Genomic DNA, 18,575 nt, shown 5'->3' with positions numbered 1-18,575 from the left:
GTGATATGATCTGAATTACATTTTTAAAAGATAATTTTGAGTCCTGTAGGAAGAACGGATTATAAGTATAATATATCAGTGGGGAGCCTATTGGAACCATTCAGGTGAGAGATGATGGTGACTTGGACTAGGGTAGTAGAGGTGGAGGTAATAAGAAATGACAATTTGGGATATACTTTAATTTGTTTGGATTCCTATTTTGGGGCACAAGCAACCAGATGGTACCATTAATTGAGATTGGGTTAAGACAGGTGGGGCAGGAATAGGTTTAGGAAAGAAAATCAAGACCTTGTTTTAAACAAGTTAAGTTTAAAATGACTGTCAGGCAACCAAATGAGATATCCAATAGCTATTTGGATATTACTCTGGAGCTCAGGTGAGAAGTCAAGGTTGGAGATGAAATACATGTAAATCAGGGACTTCTGGTCAAGATAACTGCATAGTTAAATGCGGTACTTGCCTCCTCACATGACCACATCAAAATTACAACTAAACTACAGAACAACCATCCTTCAGAACTGCCTGAAATCAAGCTGAATGGAAGTCCTACAACTACAACATTGAAGAAGAAGCCACACCAAGAGTGGTAGGAGGGGCAGAGGCACTGATGGGCTGGTCGCACACCCACGTGTGGCGGATAAAAATCAGGAGGGATACCTTGGCTGGGAAGGCCCTTCCTGAGGAGTGAGGGGTCCCCGTCTCACACCAGGCGCCCAGCTCAGGGTTCCAGTGCCAGGAAGAGAAGTCCCCATCACTTCTGGCTGTAAAACCAGCGGAAACGGAGGCTGAGGCTGCTGGAGCTCCAGGCAGTTCCTCTTACAGGGCCCACGCACGGACTTACTCGGACCAGCTCCCTCTGAACTCCAGCGCTGAGGGGTGGCACCTTGAAAGGCACCAGAGACATACAGGGAAGAACTGAGTTGTTTGGCATCGGGGCGAGGACTGGAGAGACAGCTTTCTCCTGGACAGATGTGCTGGAAGAGGCCATTGTTCCTTCGGTGAGCCCTTTCCCCAAAGGTCAGGCAGAGGGCCGCCATATCTGGGATTCCAGCAACCTGGCTCATACTGTTTGCCCCACCCTGGTGATTCCCTGAGGCCCTGCCCCATCCAACTTTTAGGCCCACCCAAGCTGTTTCCAGTGGCTTTAACATAGGATTGGCCTGTTTTGGCTCCTGCTTTAGATTTTCCTAAATTCTTTCAAACAAGCAGCATCTGGCCACAGTGAGCCCCATACCTCTTGCTAAGTGGCCACAGGTCTGGCACTAGGAGCAGCCAGGCTTGGTTGACAGCTTGGCTTCACCTGGGCACCTCCAAACCCAGTACAAGAAGCAGCCGTTGGCAGATCGCTTTGTAGCTTATGCCTGGTGGCCTTGGGTAGAACACAGGCAATGGCTGACCTTGCCCCAGAGTCAGCACACCCAGTGAACAGCTTCAGACCATATTGAAGTACCCCTACGTAACCACCTCCACAAGTGACATACTCAAGGAATGGACTCAGGGGGTACCAGAGCACTGCTGAAGTAAGCCTTGCTCTTTGTGGTGGGCCCCTGCACAGCTGATCATCCCAGGTAGTCAGAGGTCAATGGATAGTGGGCACAGCCAGTCCTTGTAGCTGATCAGACTGAGTAAAATCCTCCCATTTACCTGCCATCAGCAATAAAGACTCAATTACAACAGAGGAGTGTGAAGTCTGCATGAGGGGTGCACCTCGAGGAACCAGCTGGGTGATCAGGGAGGTTGTGCTGCTGGACCCTGCAGAATACCTACTATTACAACCGGCCACCCTGGGAAGCCTAGGAGACATAGCAGCTCTACCTAATACATAGAAACAAACATGGAGGCAGTCAAAATGAAGAAACAAATATGTCCCAAATGAAAGAACAAAACAAAATTCCAGGAAAAGAGCTAACTGTAATGGAGATAACCAATCTAACAGATGCAGAGTTCAAAACACCGCTTATAAGGATGCTCAAAGAACTTAGTGAGGGACTCAAGAGCATAATAAAGGACCAGTCAGACTCAACTCAGAAACCAAGGTTCTTCAAGTGACCGCTACTAATAGCCTCCAGGCAAAAAGGAAGAGGATAACTACCATTCCCTGGGCTAGCAAGTCTAACCAGGAAAGTTAGACTTGACAGTGGTGTTTAACTTGGGTCCTCCCTGCCTCATCCAAACCCAGGAGAGGGAGCCACAAACAACAGAACACCAACACCCACAGGGAAAATTTGGCAGACTCCAAAGCCCACTGTGATAGCCAAAATGGTGAAACACGGAAACAAAAGCCAAATGAAAGAACAAGAGACCTCTACCAAAGATGAGATAAATGAGGTGCAGTTAAGCAAGTTAACAGAACTAGAATTCAGAGCCATGATCTTGAGGAAGCTCAACAGCATGTGTAAGGACATGAGCACCATGAGTAAAGACATAGAAATGTTGAAAATCAACCAGTTGGAAATTAAAAACCACCAAGAAGAAATGAAGAATGACATATCAGAAATAAAGAACACATTGGAAAGTCTAAATAGCAGAGTAAAGGAAGCTGAGGACTGGATCAGTGAATTAGAAGATAGGGTAGAAAAAATCAACCAATCAGAAAACCAAAAGGAAAAAATAAATAAAAAACAGGAAAACAGCTTAAGAGAACTGTGGGACAACTGGAAACATAATAACATTCGCATCATAGGAGTCCCTGAAGAAGAAGAAAATGAGCAAGGGTTAGAGAATATATTTGAAGAAATAGTGACAGAAAACTTCCCTAATTTAGTGAAGGAAGGGGCATTAAAGTTCAAAAAGCACAGAGAGCCCCAAGTAAGAAGAACCCAAACAGGCCCACACCAAGACACATAGGAATGAAAGTGCCAAAAATTAAAGACAGAGAATCGTAAAAGCAGCAAGAGAGAAGCAACAGGTTACCTACAAAGGAAACCTCATAAGGCTCTCAGCTGACTTCTCACAAGAAACACTACAAGCCAGAAGGGAATTGCATGAGGTAATCGAGGTCATGAAAAACAAGGATCTAAATCTAAGACTACTCTACCCAGCAAGGCTATCATTCAAAATAGAAGGTCAAATAAAGAGCTTTCCAGACAAAAAAAAAAAAAAAAGGCTAAGGGAATACATTAGCACCAAACTAGCACTGCAAGAAGTGTTAAAAGGACTGCAGTAATTAGCAGGAGAAATAGGAAGAAAAATATAACCACATTAAACAAAAATGGCAATAAATAAGTACATATCAATAATCACATTAAATGTAAATGGACTGAATGCTCCGATAAAAAGATACAGAGTAGCTGATTGGATAAGAAAGCATGACTCATCTATATGTTGTTTACAAGAGACCCACCTCACAACAAAAGACTCACAGAGGTTGAAAGTGAAGGGATGGAAAAAATCTTCCAAGCAAACTGAAAGGAAAAAAAAGCTGGAGTAGCAATACTCTTATCTGATAAAATAGATTTCAAAATGAAGGCCATAACTAGAGACAAACAAAGCCACTACATAATATTGAAAGGATCTATCCAACAGGAAGATATAACCTTGATAAACATGTATGCACCCAATATAGGAGCACCAAAATATGTTAAAAATCTTCTGGAGGACTTCAAAGGACAAATCGATAGCCATACAATCATAGCAGGGGAATTCAACACCCCACTGACATCATTGGATAGATCCTCTAGACAAAAAATTAGCAAGGAAACAGAGACCGTAAATGAAGCACTAGACCAAATGGATTTAATAGATATCTACAGAGAATTACACCTTAAAAATAGAGAATTCACATTCTTCTCAAGTGCACATGGGACATTCTCAAAGATAGACCACATGATAGGCACAAACTAAGTCTCTACAAGTTCAAGAAGATTGAAATCATATCAAGCATCTTCTCAGATCACAATGGCATGAAACTAGAAATCAATTGCAACAAGAACATGCAAGGATATTTGAACACATGGAAACTAAATAGCATGTTATTAAACAATGAATGGGTTACTGAGGAGATCAAGGAAGAAATTAAAAACTTCCTGGAAACCAATGAAAATGAACACACAACAACACAAAACCTATGGGATGCAGCGAAAGCAGTTCTGAGAGGGAAGTTCATAGCACTACAGGCCTACCTCAAAAAAACAAGAAAAATCTCTAATGCACTATATAACCTCACAACTTAAAGAACTAGAGAGCAAACAAAAAGAAAACCCCAGAGCAGGTAGAAGGAAGGAAATAGTAACGATCAGAGCAGAAATAAATAACACAGAGTCCAAAAAAAAAAAAAAAAAAAAAAAACAATTCAGAGGATCAATGAAACAAAGAGCTGGTTTTTTGAAAAGATAAACAAGATTGATGGACCCTTAGCTAGACTCACCAAGAAACAAAGAGAAGAACCCAAATACACAAAATCAGAAATGAAAGAGGAGAAGTAACAACTGACACCACAGAAATACAAAAGATCGTTAACAACCACTATGAGCAATTATATGGCAACAAATTCGACAATCTAAGAGAAATGGACAAATTTCTGGAAACACAGTCTCCCAAAAATTGGACCAGGAAGAGATAGAAAACTTGAACAGACCAATAACAACAGAAGAAATTGAAGATGTAATCAAGACTCTCCCAGCAACAAAAGCCCAGGTCCTGATGGCTTAACAGGGGAGTTTTATCGAATATTCAAAGAAGAATGAACACCCATTCTCCTCAAACTATTTCAAAAAATTCAAGAAGAAGGAAGACTTCCAAACTCGTTTTATGAAGCCAGCATAATTCTAATTCCAAAACCAGAAAAAGACACTACAAAGAAAGAAAACTACAGGCCAATATCCCTGATGAACATAGATGCCAAAATCCTGAACAAAATACTAGCAAATTGGATCCAGCAATACACCAAAAAAATTATTCACCATGACCAAGTGGGATTCATCCCAGGGATGCAAGGCTGGTACAATATCCGCAAATCAATAAATGTGATACACCACATAAATAAAATGAAAAAAAAAAAAACACTACATGATCATATCAATAGATGCCGAAAAAGCTTTCAACAAAATCCAGCGTCCATTTCTGATAAAAACGCTCAGCAATGTGGGAATAGAGGGATCATATCTTGACATAATAAAGGCCATGTATGAGAGACCTACAGCCAACATCATACTCAATGGGCAAAAACTAAAAGCATTTCCCTTAAGAACAGGAACAAGGCAAGGATGCCCACTTTCGCCACTCTTCTTTAACATAGTACTGGCAGTCTTAGCCACAGCAATCAGACAGGAAGAAAAAATAAAAGGGATTTAAATTGGAAAGGAGGAAGTGAAACTATCATTATTTGCAGATGACATGATACTATACGTAGAAAACCCAAAGACGCCATCAAAAATTTACTTGACTTGCCCTGGCCGGTTTCGCTCAGCGGTTAGAGCGTCAGCCTGCGGTCCAGAGAGACCCGGGTTCGGTTCCTGCTAAGGGCATGTACCTGAGTTGCAGTTTGTCCCCAGTTGGGTCGTGAGGGTGGCAACCACTCGATGTGTCCCTTTCACGTCGATGTTTCTCTCTATCTCTCTACCCCCCCACTCTATCTGAACAAAATATATATATATATATATATATATATATATATATATATATATATATATAATTTACTTGACTTAATAAATGAATTTGGAATAGTAGCAGGATACAAAATTAACGTCAAGAAATCAGTGGTATTCTTATACACCAATGATGAACTCACAGAAAGAGAAACTAAGAAAACAATCCCATTTACCCTTGTGGCAAAAAAATTAAGATACCTAGGAATAAACTTAACCAAAGAAGTAAAGGAAACCACAGGACATTGAAAAAAGAAATAGAGGAAGATTTAAAAAAGTGGAAGCACATACTCTATTCATGGATTGGAAGAATTAACATCATTAAAATGTCCATACTACCCAAAGCAATCTATAGATTTAATGCAATCCCCATCAAAATACCAACAACATACTTTACAGAATTAGAACAAATACTTCAAAAATTCATATGGAACCAAAAAAGTCCTCAAATAGCCACAGCAATCTTGAAAAAAGAAGAACAAAGTTGGAGGGATCACATTACCAGATTTCAGGTTATACTACAAAGCCACTGTAATCAAAACAGCCCCGTACTGGCACAAGAACAGGCATATAGACCAGTGGAACAGAGCAGAGAACTCAAAAATGGACCCAAGGCAATATGCTCAATTAATATTTGACAAAGGTGGCAAGAGCATACAGTGGAGTAAGGACAGATTCTTTAATAAATGGTGCTGGGAAAATTGGACAGCTACATGCAAAAACATGAAACTAGACCATCAACTTACACCCTACACAAGAATAAACTCCAAATGGATAAAAGACTTAAATGTGACTCATGAATCCATTACAATCCTAGAAGAAATTGTAGGCAACAAAATTTCAGACATCATGCACAGCAGAATTTTCACTGATACATCACCTCAGGCAACAGAAACAAAGGAGAAAATGAACACATGGGACTACATCAAACTCAAAAGCTTCTGCACAGCAAAATATACAATCATCAAAACGGAAAGGCTATCCACTGTATGGGAGAGCATAATTGCCAATGATATATCAGATAAGGGGTTACATTTCAATATATATAGAGTGCTCATACAACTCCACAAAAGGAAGACAAAGAACCTAATTAAAAAATGGGCAGAGGAACTAAATAGACACCTCTCCAAACAGGACATACAAATGGCTAAGAGGCATAAGAAGAAATGCTCAACATCACTAATCAGAGAGATGCAAATTAAAACAAGAATGAGGTACCACCTCACACCTGTCAGAATGGCCACTATCAACAAATCATCAAACAAGAAGTGTTGGTGAGGGTGTGGAGAAAAGGGGACTCTAGTACACTGCTGGTGGGAATGCAGACTGGTGCAGCCACTATGGAAAACAATATGGTGTTACCCCTCAAAAAATTAAAAATTGAACTTCCATTTGACCCAGTGATCCCACTTCTAGGAATATACCCTAAGCCTGAAACACCAATCAGAAAGAATATATGTACCCCATGTTTGTAGCAGCACTATTTACAATAGCTAAGATCTGGAAACAGCCCAAGTGTCCATCAGTAGACGAATGGATAAAAAAGCAGTGGTACATATACACAATGGAGTACTATGCAGCTGTAAGAAAGAAAGATCTCTTATCCTTTGAGACTACCTGGAGGGACCTGGAAAGTATTATCCTAAGCGAAACAAGCCAAACAGAGAAAGACAAGTATCATATGATCTCACTTATTTGTGGAATATAATGAACATAACAGTCTGAGGAATGGGGTAGTCCCAGAGACGTGGAAGTGGGGTACAGACTGACAATCCCCAGGAGAGGGGGTGGTGGGGGAGAGATAAACCACAGAACTTATATGCATGTATGCATGAACAATGGACATGGACAACAAAGCTGGGGACAGGGCAGGGAAGAAGGGGGAGGGGGAATCAGTGGGGAAAAAGGAGAAACATCTGTAACAAAAATAAATAAATTAATTTAAAAAGTAAAATAAATAAATAAAGGACCAGTCAAAAAGGAAGGATTCACTAACTGAAATAAAGAACAATTTATAGGGAATTGAATGTAGAGTAGGTGAAGCCAAGAAGCAAACCATCAATTTGGAGTATACGGTAGCAAAAAACACCCAATCAGAACAGCAAAAGGAAAAAATAATCCAAAAAAACAGAATATAAGGAGCCTGTGGAACAACTTCAAGTATACCAGCATTCGCATCATGGAAGTGCCAGAATAAGAGAGAGGGCAAGAAATTGAAAACTTATTTGAAAAATAATAACAGGACTTCTGGTCAAGATGGCGGCGTAGGTAAACGCGGTATTGCGTCCTTTCACAACCACATCAAAGTTACAACTAAACTACAGAAGAACCATCATTCAAAACCGCCTGAAATCAAGCTGAATGGAAGTCCTACAACTACAGAATTAAAGCAGCAGCCACAGCCAGACTGGTAGGAGGGGTGGAGGCGCGAGGAGCGGAGGCCAGACAGGCTGGTCCCACCCCCTCGTGAGACGGATAAAAATCAGGAGGATACCTCAGGTGGGAAGGTCCTCCCTGAGGATTGAGGGGTCTCCATCCCACACCAGGTGCCCCGCTCAGGGTTCCAGTGCCAGGAAGAGAAGTCCCCATAACTTCTGGCTGGAAAAACCAGCAGAAACTGAGGCTCAGGGAAGTTGATGCAGCTGGAGCCCCAGGCAGCTCGATAAAAGGCCCATGCATGGACTTATGGGACTCACTCCCTCTAAGCTTGGAGGGGAGGTAGTTTGAGGGGCACCAGAGACATACAGGGAAGAACTGAGCTGTTTGGCACTGGAGCAAGGGCTGGAGAGGGGGCTTTCTCCAGGACAAACGTGCTGTTAGAGGTCTTTGTTCCTTTGGTGAGCCCTTCCCTGGGGCGGGTCTGCCGCCATATCTGGGACTCCAGCAACCTGTCTCACACTGCTAGTCCCGCCCTGGTGATTCCCTGAGGCCCCGCCCCACCCAACTTTCAGGCCCACCCAAGCTGATGCCACTTACTTAATCATAGAATTGGCCTATCTTGGATCCTGCTTCAGGTTGTTCCTAAATTCTTTCAAACAAGCAGCATCTGGTCTCAGCTAGCCCCATACCTTTGTTAAGTAATCCACAGAAACAAACACAGGGAGGCAGCCAAAATGAAGAGACAAAGAAACAGGTCCCAATGAAAGAACAGAAAAAAACCCCAAGACAAGAACTAAGTGAAATGGAGATCAGCAACCTACCCGATGCTGAGTTCAAAATACTGCTTATAAGGATGCTCAATGAACTTATTGAGAACCTCAGTGCACTTAGTGAGGGCCTCGAGCATAAAAAAGGACCAGTCAGAAATGAAGGAGGCATTAACTGAAATAAACATTAATTTACACAGATTCAATAGTAGAGTACGTAAATCCAAGAAGCAGACCATCGATTTGGAATATAAGGAAGCAAAAAACGCCCAATCAGAACAGCAAAAAGAAAAAAGGATCGAAAAAAAAAATGAGGATAGTGTAAGGAGCCTCTGGGACAACTTCAAGCGTGCCAATATTCACATCTTGGGGTGCCAGAAGGAGAAGAGAGAGAACAAGAAGTCGAAAACCTGTTTGAAACAATAATGGCAGAAAACTTCCCTAACCTGGTGAAGGAAACAGACATACAAGTCCAGGAAACACAGAGAGTCCCAAACAAGATGAACCCCAAGAGGCCCACACCAAGACATCATCATCAAAATGGAAAAGGTTCAAGACAAGGAGAGAATCTTAAAAGCAGCGAGAGAAAGGCAGCTAGTTACCTACAAGGGAGTTCCCATAAGGCTGTCAGCTGATTTCTCAGACAAAACTTTGCAGGCCAGAAGGGAGTGGCAAGAAACATTCAGAGTGATGAAAAGCAAGAACCTACAACCAAGGTTACTCTATCCTGCAAAGCTGTCATTTAGAATCGATAGCCATATAAAGAGTTTCCCAGAGAAGAAAAAGTTAAAGGAGTTCATCACCACCAAACCGTTATATGAAATGATGAGCGGTCTTAATGAAGAAAAAGATAAAATATATGAACAAACAAAATGGCAATGAATCTATCAACAATGGAATCTACAAACAAAATGAACAGGCAGACAGAAATATTCTCATAGATACAGAGAACTTTTTGTTGGTTGCCAGGTGGGAGGGAGGTTGGGGGTATGGGTGAAAAAGGTGAAGGGATTAAGAAGTACAAATTCATTGCTAGACTGACAAACCTCAAAGGGAAAGGGGTTGTGGGTGGGTAGAAATAAACCAAAGAACTTATATGAATAACCAGTGGACACAGACAATAGTGTGGGGAAAGGCGGGAGGGGGGCGGGAGTGGGGAGGAGGGGGCCAGTGGGGGAAAAAGTGAGGAACATCTGTAATACATTCTACATTCAACAATAAAGATTTAACAAAATAAAAAAATTTTTAAAAAGAAAAAGAATGACAAAAAACTTCCCCAACTTGGTGAAGGAAACAGACATACAAGTCCAGGAAGCACAGAGAGTCCCAAACAAGATGAACCCAATGAGGTTCACACCAAGACACATCATCATCAAAATGCAAAAGTTTCCAGACAAAGCGAGAATCTTAAAAGCAGCAAGAGAAAAGCAGTTAGTTACCTGCAACGGAGCTCCCATAAGGCTATCCGTTGATTTCTCAAAAGAAACTTGTGTCCATTCAATGTAGCTCAGTGGTTGGGCATCGACCCATGCACCGAGAGGTCACCAGTTCGATTTCCCGTCAGGACACATGCCCAGGTTGTGGGCCCAATCCCCAATGGGGGGCATGCAGGAGGCGACCAATCAATGTTCTCTCTCATTGATGTTTCCATCTCTCGCTCTCACTTCCTCTCTCTCTAAAATCAATAAAGGAAAATAAAATTTTCAAAATAAAATTGGCAATAAATACATATCTATCAACAATTAACTCTACAAACAAAATGAGCAAGCAGTACAGAAACAGACTCATAGATAGAGGGAACTTTTTTTTTCTTTCTTTTTTTAATCCTCACCCGAGGACACTTTTACATTTCTCTTCAGATAGAGCAGGAGGGAGAGAGGGAGGAAGAAAGAGAGAGAGAGAAACATCGATATGAGAGAGAAACATCAAGTGGATGCCACCCACATGACCCCAACCAAGGCTGGGGACAAACTGCAAATAAGGTACGTGCCCCTAGTGGGAACCGAACCCAGGAGTCTCTGGTCCGTGGGCTGACACTCGAACTGCTGAGCCAAACTGGCTAGGGCAATACAGAGAACTTTTTGTTGGTTGCTAGATAAGTTTAAAAAAAAAGTGAATCATACATATATTAATGGTCGTGGTACCATGATACTAGATGAAATTTTCTAGGAAGTGAGGGATAAAGGGAACAAGAAATCTGAGGGCTGATTCCTGAGATTTACTAAACTTGAAATCAGGAAGAGAAGGGAAACCCGCAGAGGAGACTGAGATGTAGTGGCATTGAAGTCAGGGAGAAGTCAACCTGAGTTTCTAGGAGCCAAGATTGGCAGCTGTGTCGCTGTGTGTGGTACTAAATACTACTAACAACTAAATATTCAGTAATTTATCTCTGTTTAAATCTTTCAATGTATTCTATTAATATAGTTTAGGATTTTATACAGTAATGTCTTAAAGTAAGGAGAAGTTTGAAATCTATGCATATACTTATTTTGTACTGTAAATCAATATCTCTTCTCTTTTTTAATATAGGAGACCTCACTAAACAGCTTCCCATCATGGTGGTGGGGGAGCACAAGGATAAAGTGATTCAGTGCAGGTGGCACACCCAGGATCTGTCCTTCCTGTCATCCTCTGCAGACAGAACTGTAACCCTCTGGACTTACAGAGGATAGAGTACACCCAGTGTCCGTCCAGGCAGAAAGCGCGGGAATCTACGACTACTGAGTTGTGACAGTTCCAAATTTGAAGAACAAAGACTGACCAGAAAAGTGGCTTAGCATGAGGAGGCCCCTTTGACCTTGTACCCCTTTGGTAGGAACTGTTGGGAGTGTTATTCTGCAGTGCTTTCGGTCTTCCACGTGAGCTCGTGCTGCTGTGACCTGCTGTGTGTCGTCTTGTTGCCAAAGTCTGCAGAAGAGCTCTTATGTTGTCAGTGTGCACTCCAGTCAAGGTGGACGATGTGTTTACGGTTTAGTATTAAAGCATTCCTTGGTCTTTGCCGAAATAACAATTTTATATACACATTGAAATGGAACTGTACTTTAAGCATATTATTACATGTAATGCAACCAAGTTCTACATAGATTAAACATAGGTGTTCAGAAGATACTTTTGCTTTTCTCAAGATCCCATGATATTGTATCACTTGTCAGCTAGAGGTCAGAATTTTATGTCTCTTGCAAGTTACATGGTTGTTTTTACTGAGGATCATTCTTGAGTTTAAAGGTGGATGGGAAACTGCTTCTTAGGTCATTATGTGGGATAGGACTTTTCTTTTTTATTAACCCAGGGATATAATTGCTGTTTTGTCACATCATTTTGTTTTAGGCTTAAAAGGTAAATGTGTTTGCTTCAGAAACTTGTTAATTTCAATATTTTGAATGCAACAAGATACCTCCCTTCCCAACTGTACTGTAGGAGCAGAGCAGCCTCGGATGTGAAGCAACATGTGACGGTACCGTCAGTTTACTGGTCAGCATTTTTCCTCTAAAAAATGAAAACTTTGCCATAGACTATAGCATGGCTTGAAATGCTATGTCTGCATGATAACTTAAAAATGGACATTTTAAACTTTGCACTCCAAAAGCTTATTTGGATTTTTTTCTTGCACTGTTTTGTGTAATGCAGAATAATGATTTTATTTCTACAGCAGTGTAGATCCTAACACTTATGTATCTTTATTTTCATATTGTACAGTAATTTTACTTTAAATTATTAAATAGGCTATTTTATTTATTTCAAATGCAGTTGAGTTGGTTCTAATTATTGAACTGTCTGTGCACTGTATGTAGCAAGCATTTTTAAGCTATTGTATACAAGTGGAAAGGGTATTAGAAGTGTAACTGTGCTATTATTTCAATAAAGACCTCTTGACACCTAAAACTAGTCCTGTTTCTCAGTGTCTGTGCCTTTCCATTTAAAGTGTTATTTTCTCCAGTTTACTTGGAGATAGTGTGGTCTGATGAATGAGCAATCAATTTAAGTTTCTTTTTAAAGTTCTTCCACTAATTTACTTTTTAACCCTTGCAACTGCATAACTTTTGTGTCCTCTACTTCTTTTATTCAAGATCTAGAGAACTTCCTATCTTGAATATGTGAAAGTTGATTAGTAAAAACTTGGCAAAATGTATAAATTCTAACTTAGACTACAAATGTGTTCAATTCAGTGCTCTTAGAAAGAAATGAAATCTAATTAGCTTGTGAATATTTAGGAGGTACACAGTTTCGCTACCACTCAGACATGCAGAAGGGAACTCGGCTAAAAATAGGCTACCGTCTCCTCTTTAGTTTACTTTCATACTTGATTTTACACATTATAGATATTATAGCAGGTCATTAGTGTTGTTTAAAACTAGGAAAAGGGCAGTTTCTCAATGAAGACCAGCTCAACTTCATGGTAAAAATGTTCAATAAATTTTGGATTCCACCTGGATCATTATCAAGGAGTAAACTTAAGATCCTCCTATATGTGGGATATGGAATCCATTTTACAGTGCATTAGCTAATAAGCACTAGAAGTTATCTTACTGCAATAAATACCCGGTTACATATGTCCTTCCTGTGCCTCCACAGTCTTCTGAATGGAGGTGAATAGATTCTGGGAGGTTCATGTGAAAGAGAAAATAAGAGAACTGAAGACGTATCTACATTCTCTGGACCCTTCTAAGTGGGGTGTGCCAGGAAGGACAGTGGGGATAGGAGGGTGGTGCAGAAGTTAACTCCTTGGTGAAAGCTTTAGAGATCTAATTCAAATTTAATTTTTATTTATTTATTTTTAATCCTTACCTAAGGACATTTTAAAAATTTATCTTCTGATAGAGTGGGAGGGAGGGAGAGAAGGAGAGAGAGAGAAACATTGATGTGAGAGAGACATCAACTGGCTGCCTCCCACATGACTCTGGAGGGCTGGGGATGACTGCAACTGAGGTATATGCCCTTGACTGGGATCAAACCCGTGACTCACAGGCCAACGCTCTAACCGCTGAGCCAAACCAGCCAGGGCTCAAATTTAATTTTTAAATGTTTGTTATTTAGCCCTGGCCGGTTTGGCTCAGCGGTTAGAGCGTCGGCCTGCGGTCCGGAGAGACCCGGGTTCGGTTCCCACTAAGGGCATGTACTTCGGTTGCAGTTTGTCCCCGGCCCTGGTTGGTTGTGTGGGTGGCAGCCACTCGATGTGTCCCTTCACGTCGATGTTTCTCTCACTCTCTCTCTCTTCCTCTCTCTCCCTCCCACTCTTTCTGTACAAAAAATGGAAAAATATCCTCGGGTGAGGATAAAAACAAAACAAAAAATGGGTAAAGGACTTGAATAGACATTTCTCCAAAGAAGACAAATGGTCAATAACAAGCACGTGAAAAGATGCTCAGCATCAGTAATCATTAGGGAAATGAAAATGAAAATCATGAGATACCTCACATCCACTATGGTGGCCACTATAGAAAGAAATTGTTGGCAAGGATGTGGAGAAATTGGAACACTTGTGCACTATTGGTGAGAATGTAAAATGGTGCAGCCATTGTGGAAAACAGTATGGTGGATCCTCAAAAAATTAAAAATAGAACTACCATATAATCCAGCATACCCACTTCTGGGTATATACCAAAACGAATTAAAAGCAGGGGCCCAAAGAGATATGTGTACACTCATGTTCACAGCAGCATTATTCAAAATAGCCAAAAGGTGCAGGCAATCCAAGAGTCCATCAACAGAAATGGATAAATGAATTTTGGTATACAATACAATGGAATGTTATTCAGCCATAAAAAAAAAGAAGGAAGATTTTGATATGTTACAGTATGGATGATCCTTGAAGATACTATGCTAAGTGAAATAAGCCAGCCACAAAAAGACACCATATTGCTTTCACTTATATAAGGTTCCTAGAGTAGTCAAATTCATAGATACCAAGTTGAATGGTGGTTGCCAGTGGGGAAGTGATGGGTTGTTTAATGGGTCCAGAATTTCAGTTTTGCAGGATGAAAGAGTAAAGAAGAAGTGATAGTGGTGATGGTTGCACAACAATGTGAATATTTAATGACAATAAACTATACACTTAAAAACAGTTAAAATGATAAATTTTATGTCAGGTGTTTTTGTTTTGTTAATCCTCACCCAAGGATATTTTTCCATTGATTTTTTAGAAAGAGTGGAAGGGAGGGAGGGGGAGAGAGAGAAACATCGATGTGAGATTGGTTGCCTCCTACACCATAAGAAAAAGGAAGAAGATTTTGATACATGTTACAGTATGGATGATCCCGGGTGGGATCAAACCTGCAGTGCAGGTATGTGCTCTGACTGGGCATTGAACCCAAGACCCCTCTCTCTGAGGGCTGACACTCTAATCACAGCCAAACCGGCCAGGGCAGGTGTATTTTAATTTTAAAGAATTGTAATAAGCAATATGCAATTAATACTCAAAAATGTAGTACTCAAGTACTACATTATATATCAAATTTATTTATTTATTTTATTTTTTATCCTTACCTGAGGACATTTTTGCATTTATCTTCAGATAGAGTGGGAGGGAGAGAAGTGGGAAGAGAGAGAAACATCGATGTGAGAGAGACACATCGACTGATTGCCACCCACACGACCCCAACCGGGGCTGGGGACAAACTGCAACCGAGGTACATGCCCCTAGCGGGAACTGAACCCAGGATTCTCTGGTCCATGGGCTGACGCTCTCTCTGACTGCTGAGCCAAACTGACTAGGGCAAATTTATTTATTTTATTTTTATTGTTGACAGTATTACAGATGTCTCCCATTTTTCTCCCTTTATGCCCCCCTTCACCCAACCCCTACCCCACCCCAGGTCTTCCGCATACTATTGTCTGTGTTCATGGGTTATGCATATACAGTGGGCCCTCGTTTATTGCGGTTAATGTTCCAGACTCTACCGCAATAAATGAATTTCCCTGAAGTAGGGTTCTTTATATCTAAATCTAATATTTTTGCAGTTAGAGCATAGAAAACCTGTTTGCCACCTTTTAAATACATTTTAAACATTATTAGAGCCCTCTAGACATGAAATAACACACTTTAGTCACCATTACACTCGTATTACCCAATATATTAGACAAAATAAGAGAAAATAAGACATATTAGACATTACAAATATCATATTATTTTTGTACATTTAATTACACATACACAGTTCTTACACACAACCACTAACCTATGAAAACAGTGCAACTTGTTTGATGATGAAGTGATGAAGATGAAGAGATGTGCTGCACAGCAAAGAAGAGCAAAGTTACTGCTCCTCTGAAGGCACAACCTCAGTAGGAGAGTCTTCAGGTGGTGCAGTATCTTCAGCAGGTGTGTCGTTGTCATCTTCTTCCACTGAAGGGGCACTAGGAGTAGGCAGTGGGTGTCTGGGTGCGCGGCTGAAGAACATTGTGATAGGCGGTTGCTGGTGCTGTCTTTTCATGTGTGAGGAGGCTTTTGTAGGGTTCTGTCGCTCCATCATGTGCATTCCGGAACCACAATGCATGCATCATTTGTGGGTCCCATTCGCCAATCATGTCCTGTGCTATCTTAATAGTTCTCACGACTTGCGAGAGACGCTCAAGTGCAAGGCCAACTTCCTCCTCCTGATCCCCAGGAACCTTGGCTGCTCTTCCTCCTCCTCACTCGCAGACTTAGTCATCTCCACCAGATCCTCGTCAGTCAAGGGATCCGAATGTGTCTCCAGCAGCTCATCCACGCCATCATGGGTCATATCTGTGAAACCTTCTCTTCCCAGCATCCGGGCCAGCCTGACTGCCTTATCCACTGCCAAGTTGCTTATATCCGCTGGGGTGAATCCTCTGTAGTCGTGGACAGTTTCAGGCCACAACATCTTCCAGCTGGCCATCACGGTCTCCGTTTTTATGTCCTTCAATGCAGCCTGGATGGTCTTCAGACAGGTCGCAATGGTATATTGCCACCAGTACTCCTTCAGCAAGAAGTTCTCAAAGTCCATGCCTTGGATGAGGTGCTGCAGGGTGTTTCATATGTAGAGGACCTTGAACACACAGGGGCTGGATCAGCAAAGTGGTGTTGGGAGGAAGGAACTCGATCCGCACACCGTCGTAGGATAGGTCTTGCACATGACCTCCAGCATTGTCTGTGAGGAGGACGTTAAACTCGAGTCCCTTCTCTGTGAGATACAGCTTGACTTGGGGGATGAAGCACTCATGGAACCAGTCCGATGACAGGTGCTTCGTGATCCAGCCCTTGTCGTTGTGCATCCAGTACACTGGCAGCAGGTTCTTGTTTTTATTCTTCAGGGCCCTAGGGTTCTTGGCCTTGTAGATAAGAGCAGGCTTGAGCAAAAATCCCTCAGCATTTCCACACATAACGATAGTCACGCGATCCTTATACGCCTTGAAGCCACGGACCTTGGCCTCATCCTTGAAAATGAATGTCCGGGAAGGCATTCTTTTCCAGAACAGTCCTGTTTCATCCATATTGAACACCTGTTCTGGATGATGCTCACCCTCCTCAAGGATCTTCTGGAACGTGTTGTTCACGTAGTCCTCTGCTGCAGGCTGGTCAGCAGAGGCAGCTTCTCCATGAAGAATGACACTCTTCAGATGATACCTCTTCTGCAACTTCTCGAACCAACGCTTGCTCGCCGTGAAATCCATGAACGTTGCAGAAGAGGGTCCTGGTTGAAGTTCATCGCCGTAAAGCGCTGATAGAGCTGCCTTGCCTTCTCCCGGATGACCAGCGAATCCAACAGAATGTTTTTCTTGTGGCTGTCGCTGATCCAAACGGCCAGGGCAGACTCTGTTTTCACTATGAACTTATTATGATTTGTCACGACGCGCTTTGCCTCCTTGTTGAAAGAGACAGTAGCTGTTGCACGGATGTTCTTTTCATCTTTACGGATGGAGCAAACGGTAGACTCATTCAAGTCGTAATGGTGGGCAACCTCTGTGATTTTCTTGCCATCTTTGATCATATCCAAGAGTTTCACCTGCTCCTGGATGGTAAGCATCTTCCTCCAGCACTTAGTTTCATAGTCAGAAGGCTTAGAAGAAGCAGCACGTTTAGGAGTCATCGTGGGGCTTAGATAAAAATTCTCAGAAATCGCAAACACTTACAAGAGCAAAGATGCTTCCAATGCATGGCGATGTAGAAGCGTGTATGAGAGAAACAAACTTGCATGAGGCTAAGCCAATCAGTGGCCAGGAGAGGAAGAAGATGGGATAGGCAATCAGTGAAGAGCACACTCTGATTAGCTTGGCTTCACCACACCTGGTTTTTTTGAAAAACGTTATTGCCCACACAAGGAGTGGTCGAGCTGTTGCACCTGGCATTGAAGGATTTGCAGGGGTGCTCGAATACATAGCCTACGGTCCATATGTACAGCAATGTTAACTTTAATTGTAATGCAGGGGTATATAATTGACTCAGACAACTGAGCACGTGCTGTATCATTTTCACTGTCTTTATCAACTTTTTAATGAATATATTTGAAAAACCGCGATACAGTGAAACCGCGATAGAGTGAAGCTGCGAAAGTCAAAGCGTGAAGTGGCGAGGGAGGACTGTATGCACATATGTTGTTTGGTTAATCTCTTCTTGTCCCTCCCAACCCCCACTGAGATGTGTCATTTTGTTCCATGTATCCATACCTCTGGCTCTATTTTGTTACATTATATACCAAATTTTAAGACACTTTAAAATTTGTTGCCAATTATAACTTGTGTACATCTCTCTGGTTTCCTTCTAAAGTGTAAAACTCATTCTTTTCTCTTTGGAGAGTTTCCTGGGATTGCAAGGCCAGCAGTTAAAGACAAAAACAAAACAATCCCTTTGTCCTTCCCCTTAGGACTACTGTTTCCATTCATTATA

General features: G+C 41.6%; 1 protein-coding gene across 5 annotated transcripts in view; it reads left to right on the top strand.

Moving 5' to 3' along the window:
• WDR47 (WD repeat domain 47) overlaps positions 1-12,613 on the top strand; it is an 85,053-nt gene extending 72,440 nt beyond the window's left edge. For 2 of the 5 annotated variants that reach the window (XM_036272146.1, XM_036272145.1), the window contains exon 15: positions 11,261-12,606. In XM_036272146.1, coding sequence (XP_036128039.1) covers positions 11,261-11,403 — 143 coding nt within the window. In that variant the 3' untranslated portion in view covers positions 11,404-12,606. Of the gene's footprint in view, positions 1-11,260 lie in introns of all 5 variants that reach the window. The other 3 variants (XM_036272143.1, XM_036272144.1, XM_036272147.1) reach the window with 2 other exon arrangements.
• Positions 12,614-18,575: the final 5,962 nt, after the last annotated feature.

Source organism: Molossus molossus, unplaced genomic scaffold (genome assembly GCF_014108415.1).
Source record: "Molossus molossus isolate mMolMol1 unplaced genomic scaffold, mMolMol1.p scaffold_m16_p_20, whole genome shotgun sequence".
In the NCBI taxonomy this organism is placed as follows: Eukaryota; Metazoa; Chordata; class Mammalia; order Chiroptera; family Molossidae; genus Molossus; species Molossus molossus.
The sequence above is the reverse complement of the archived record's forward strand: the minus strand, read 5'-3'. Positions and strand labels throughout refer to the sequence as shown.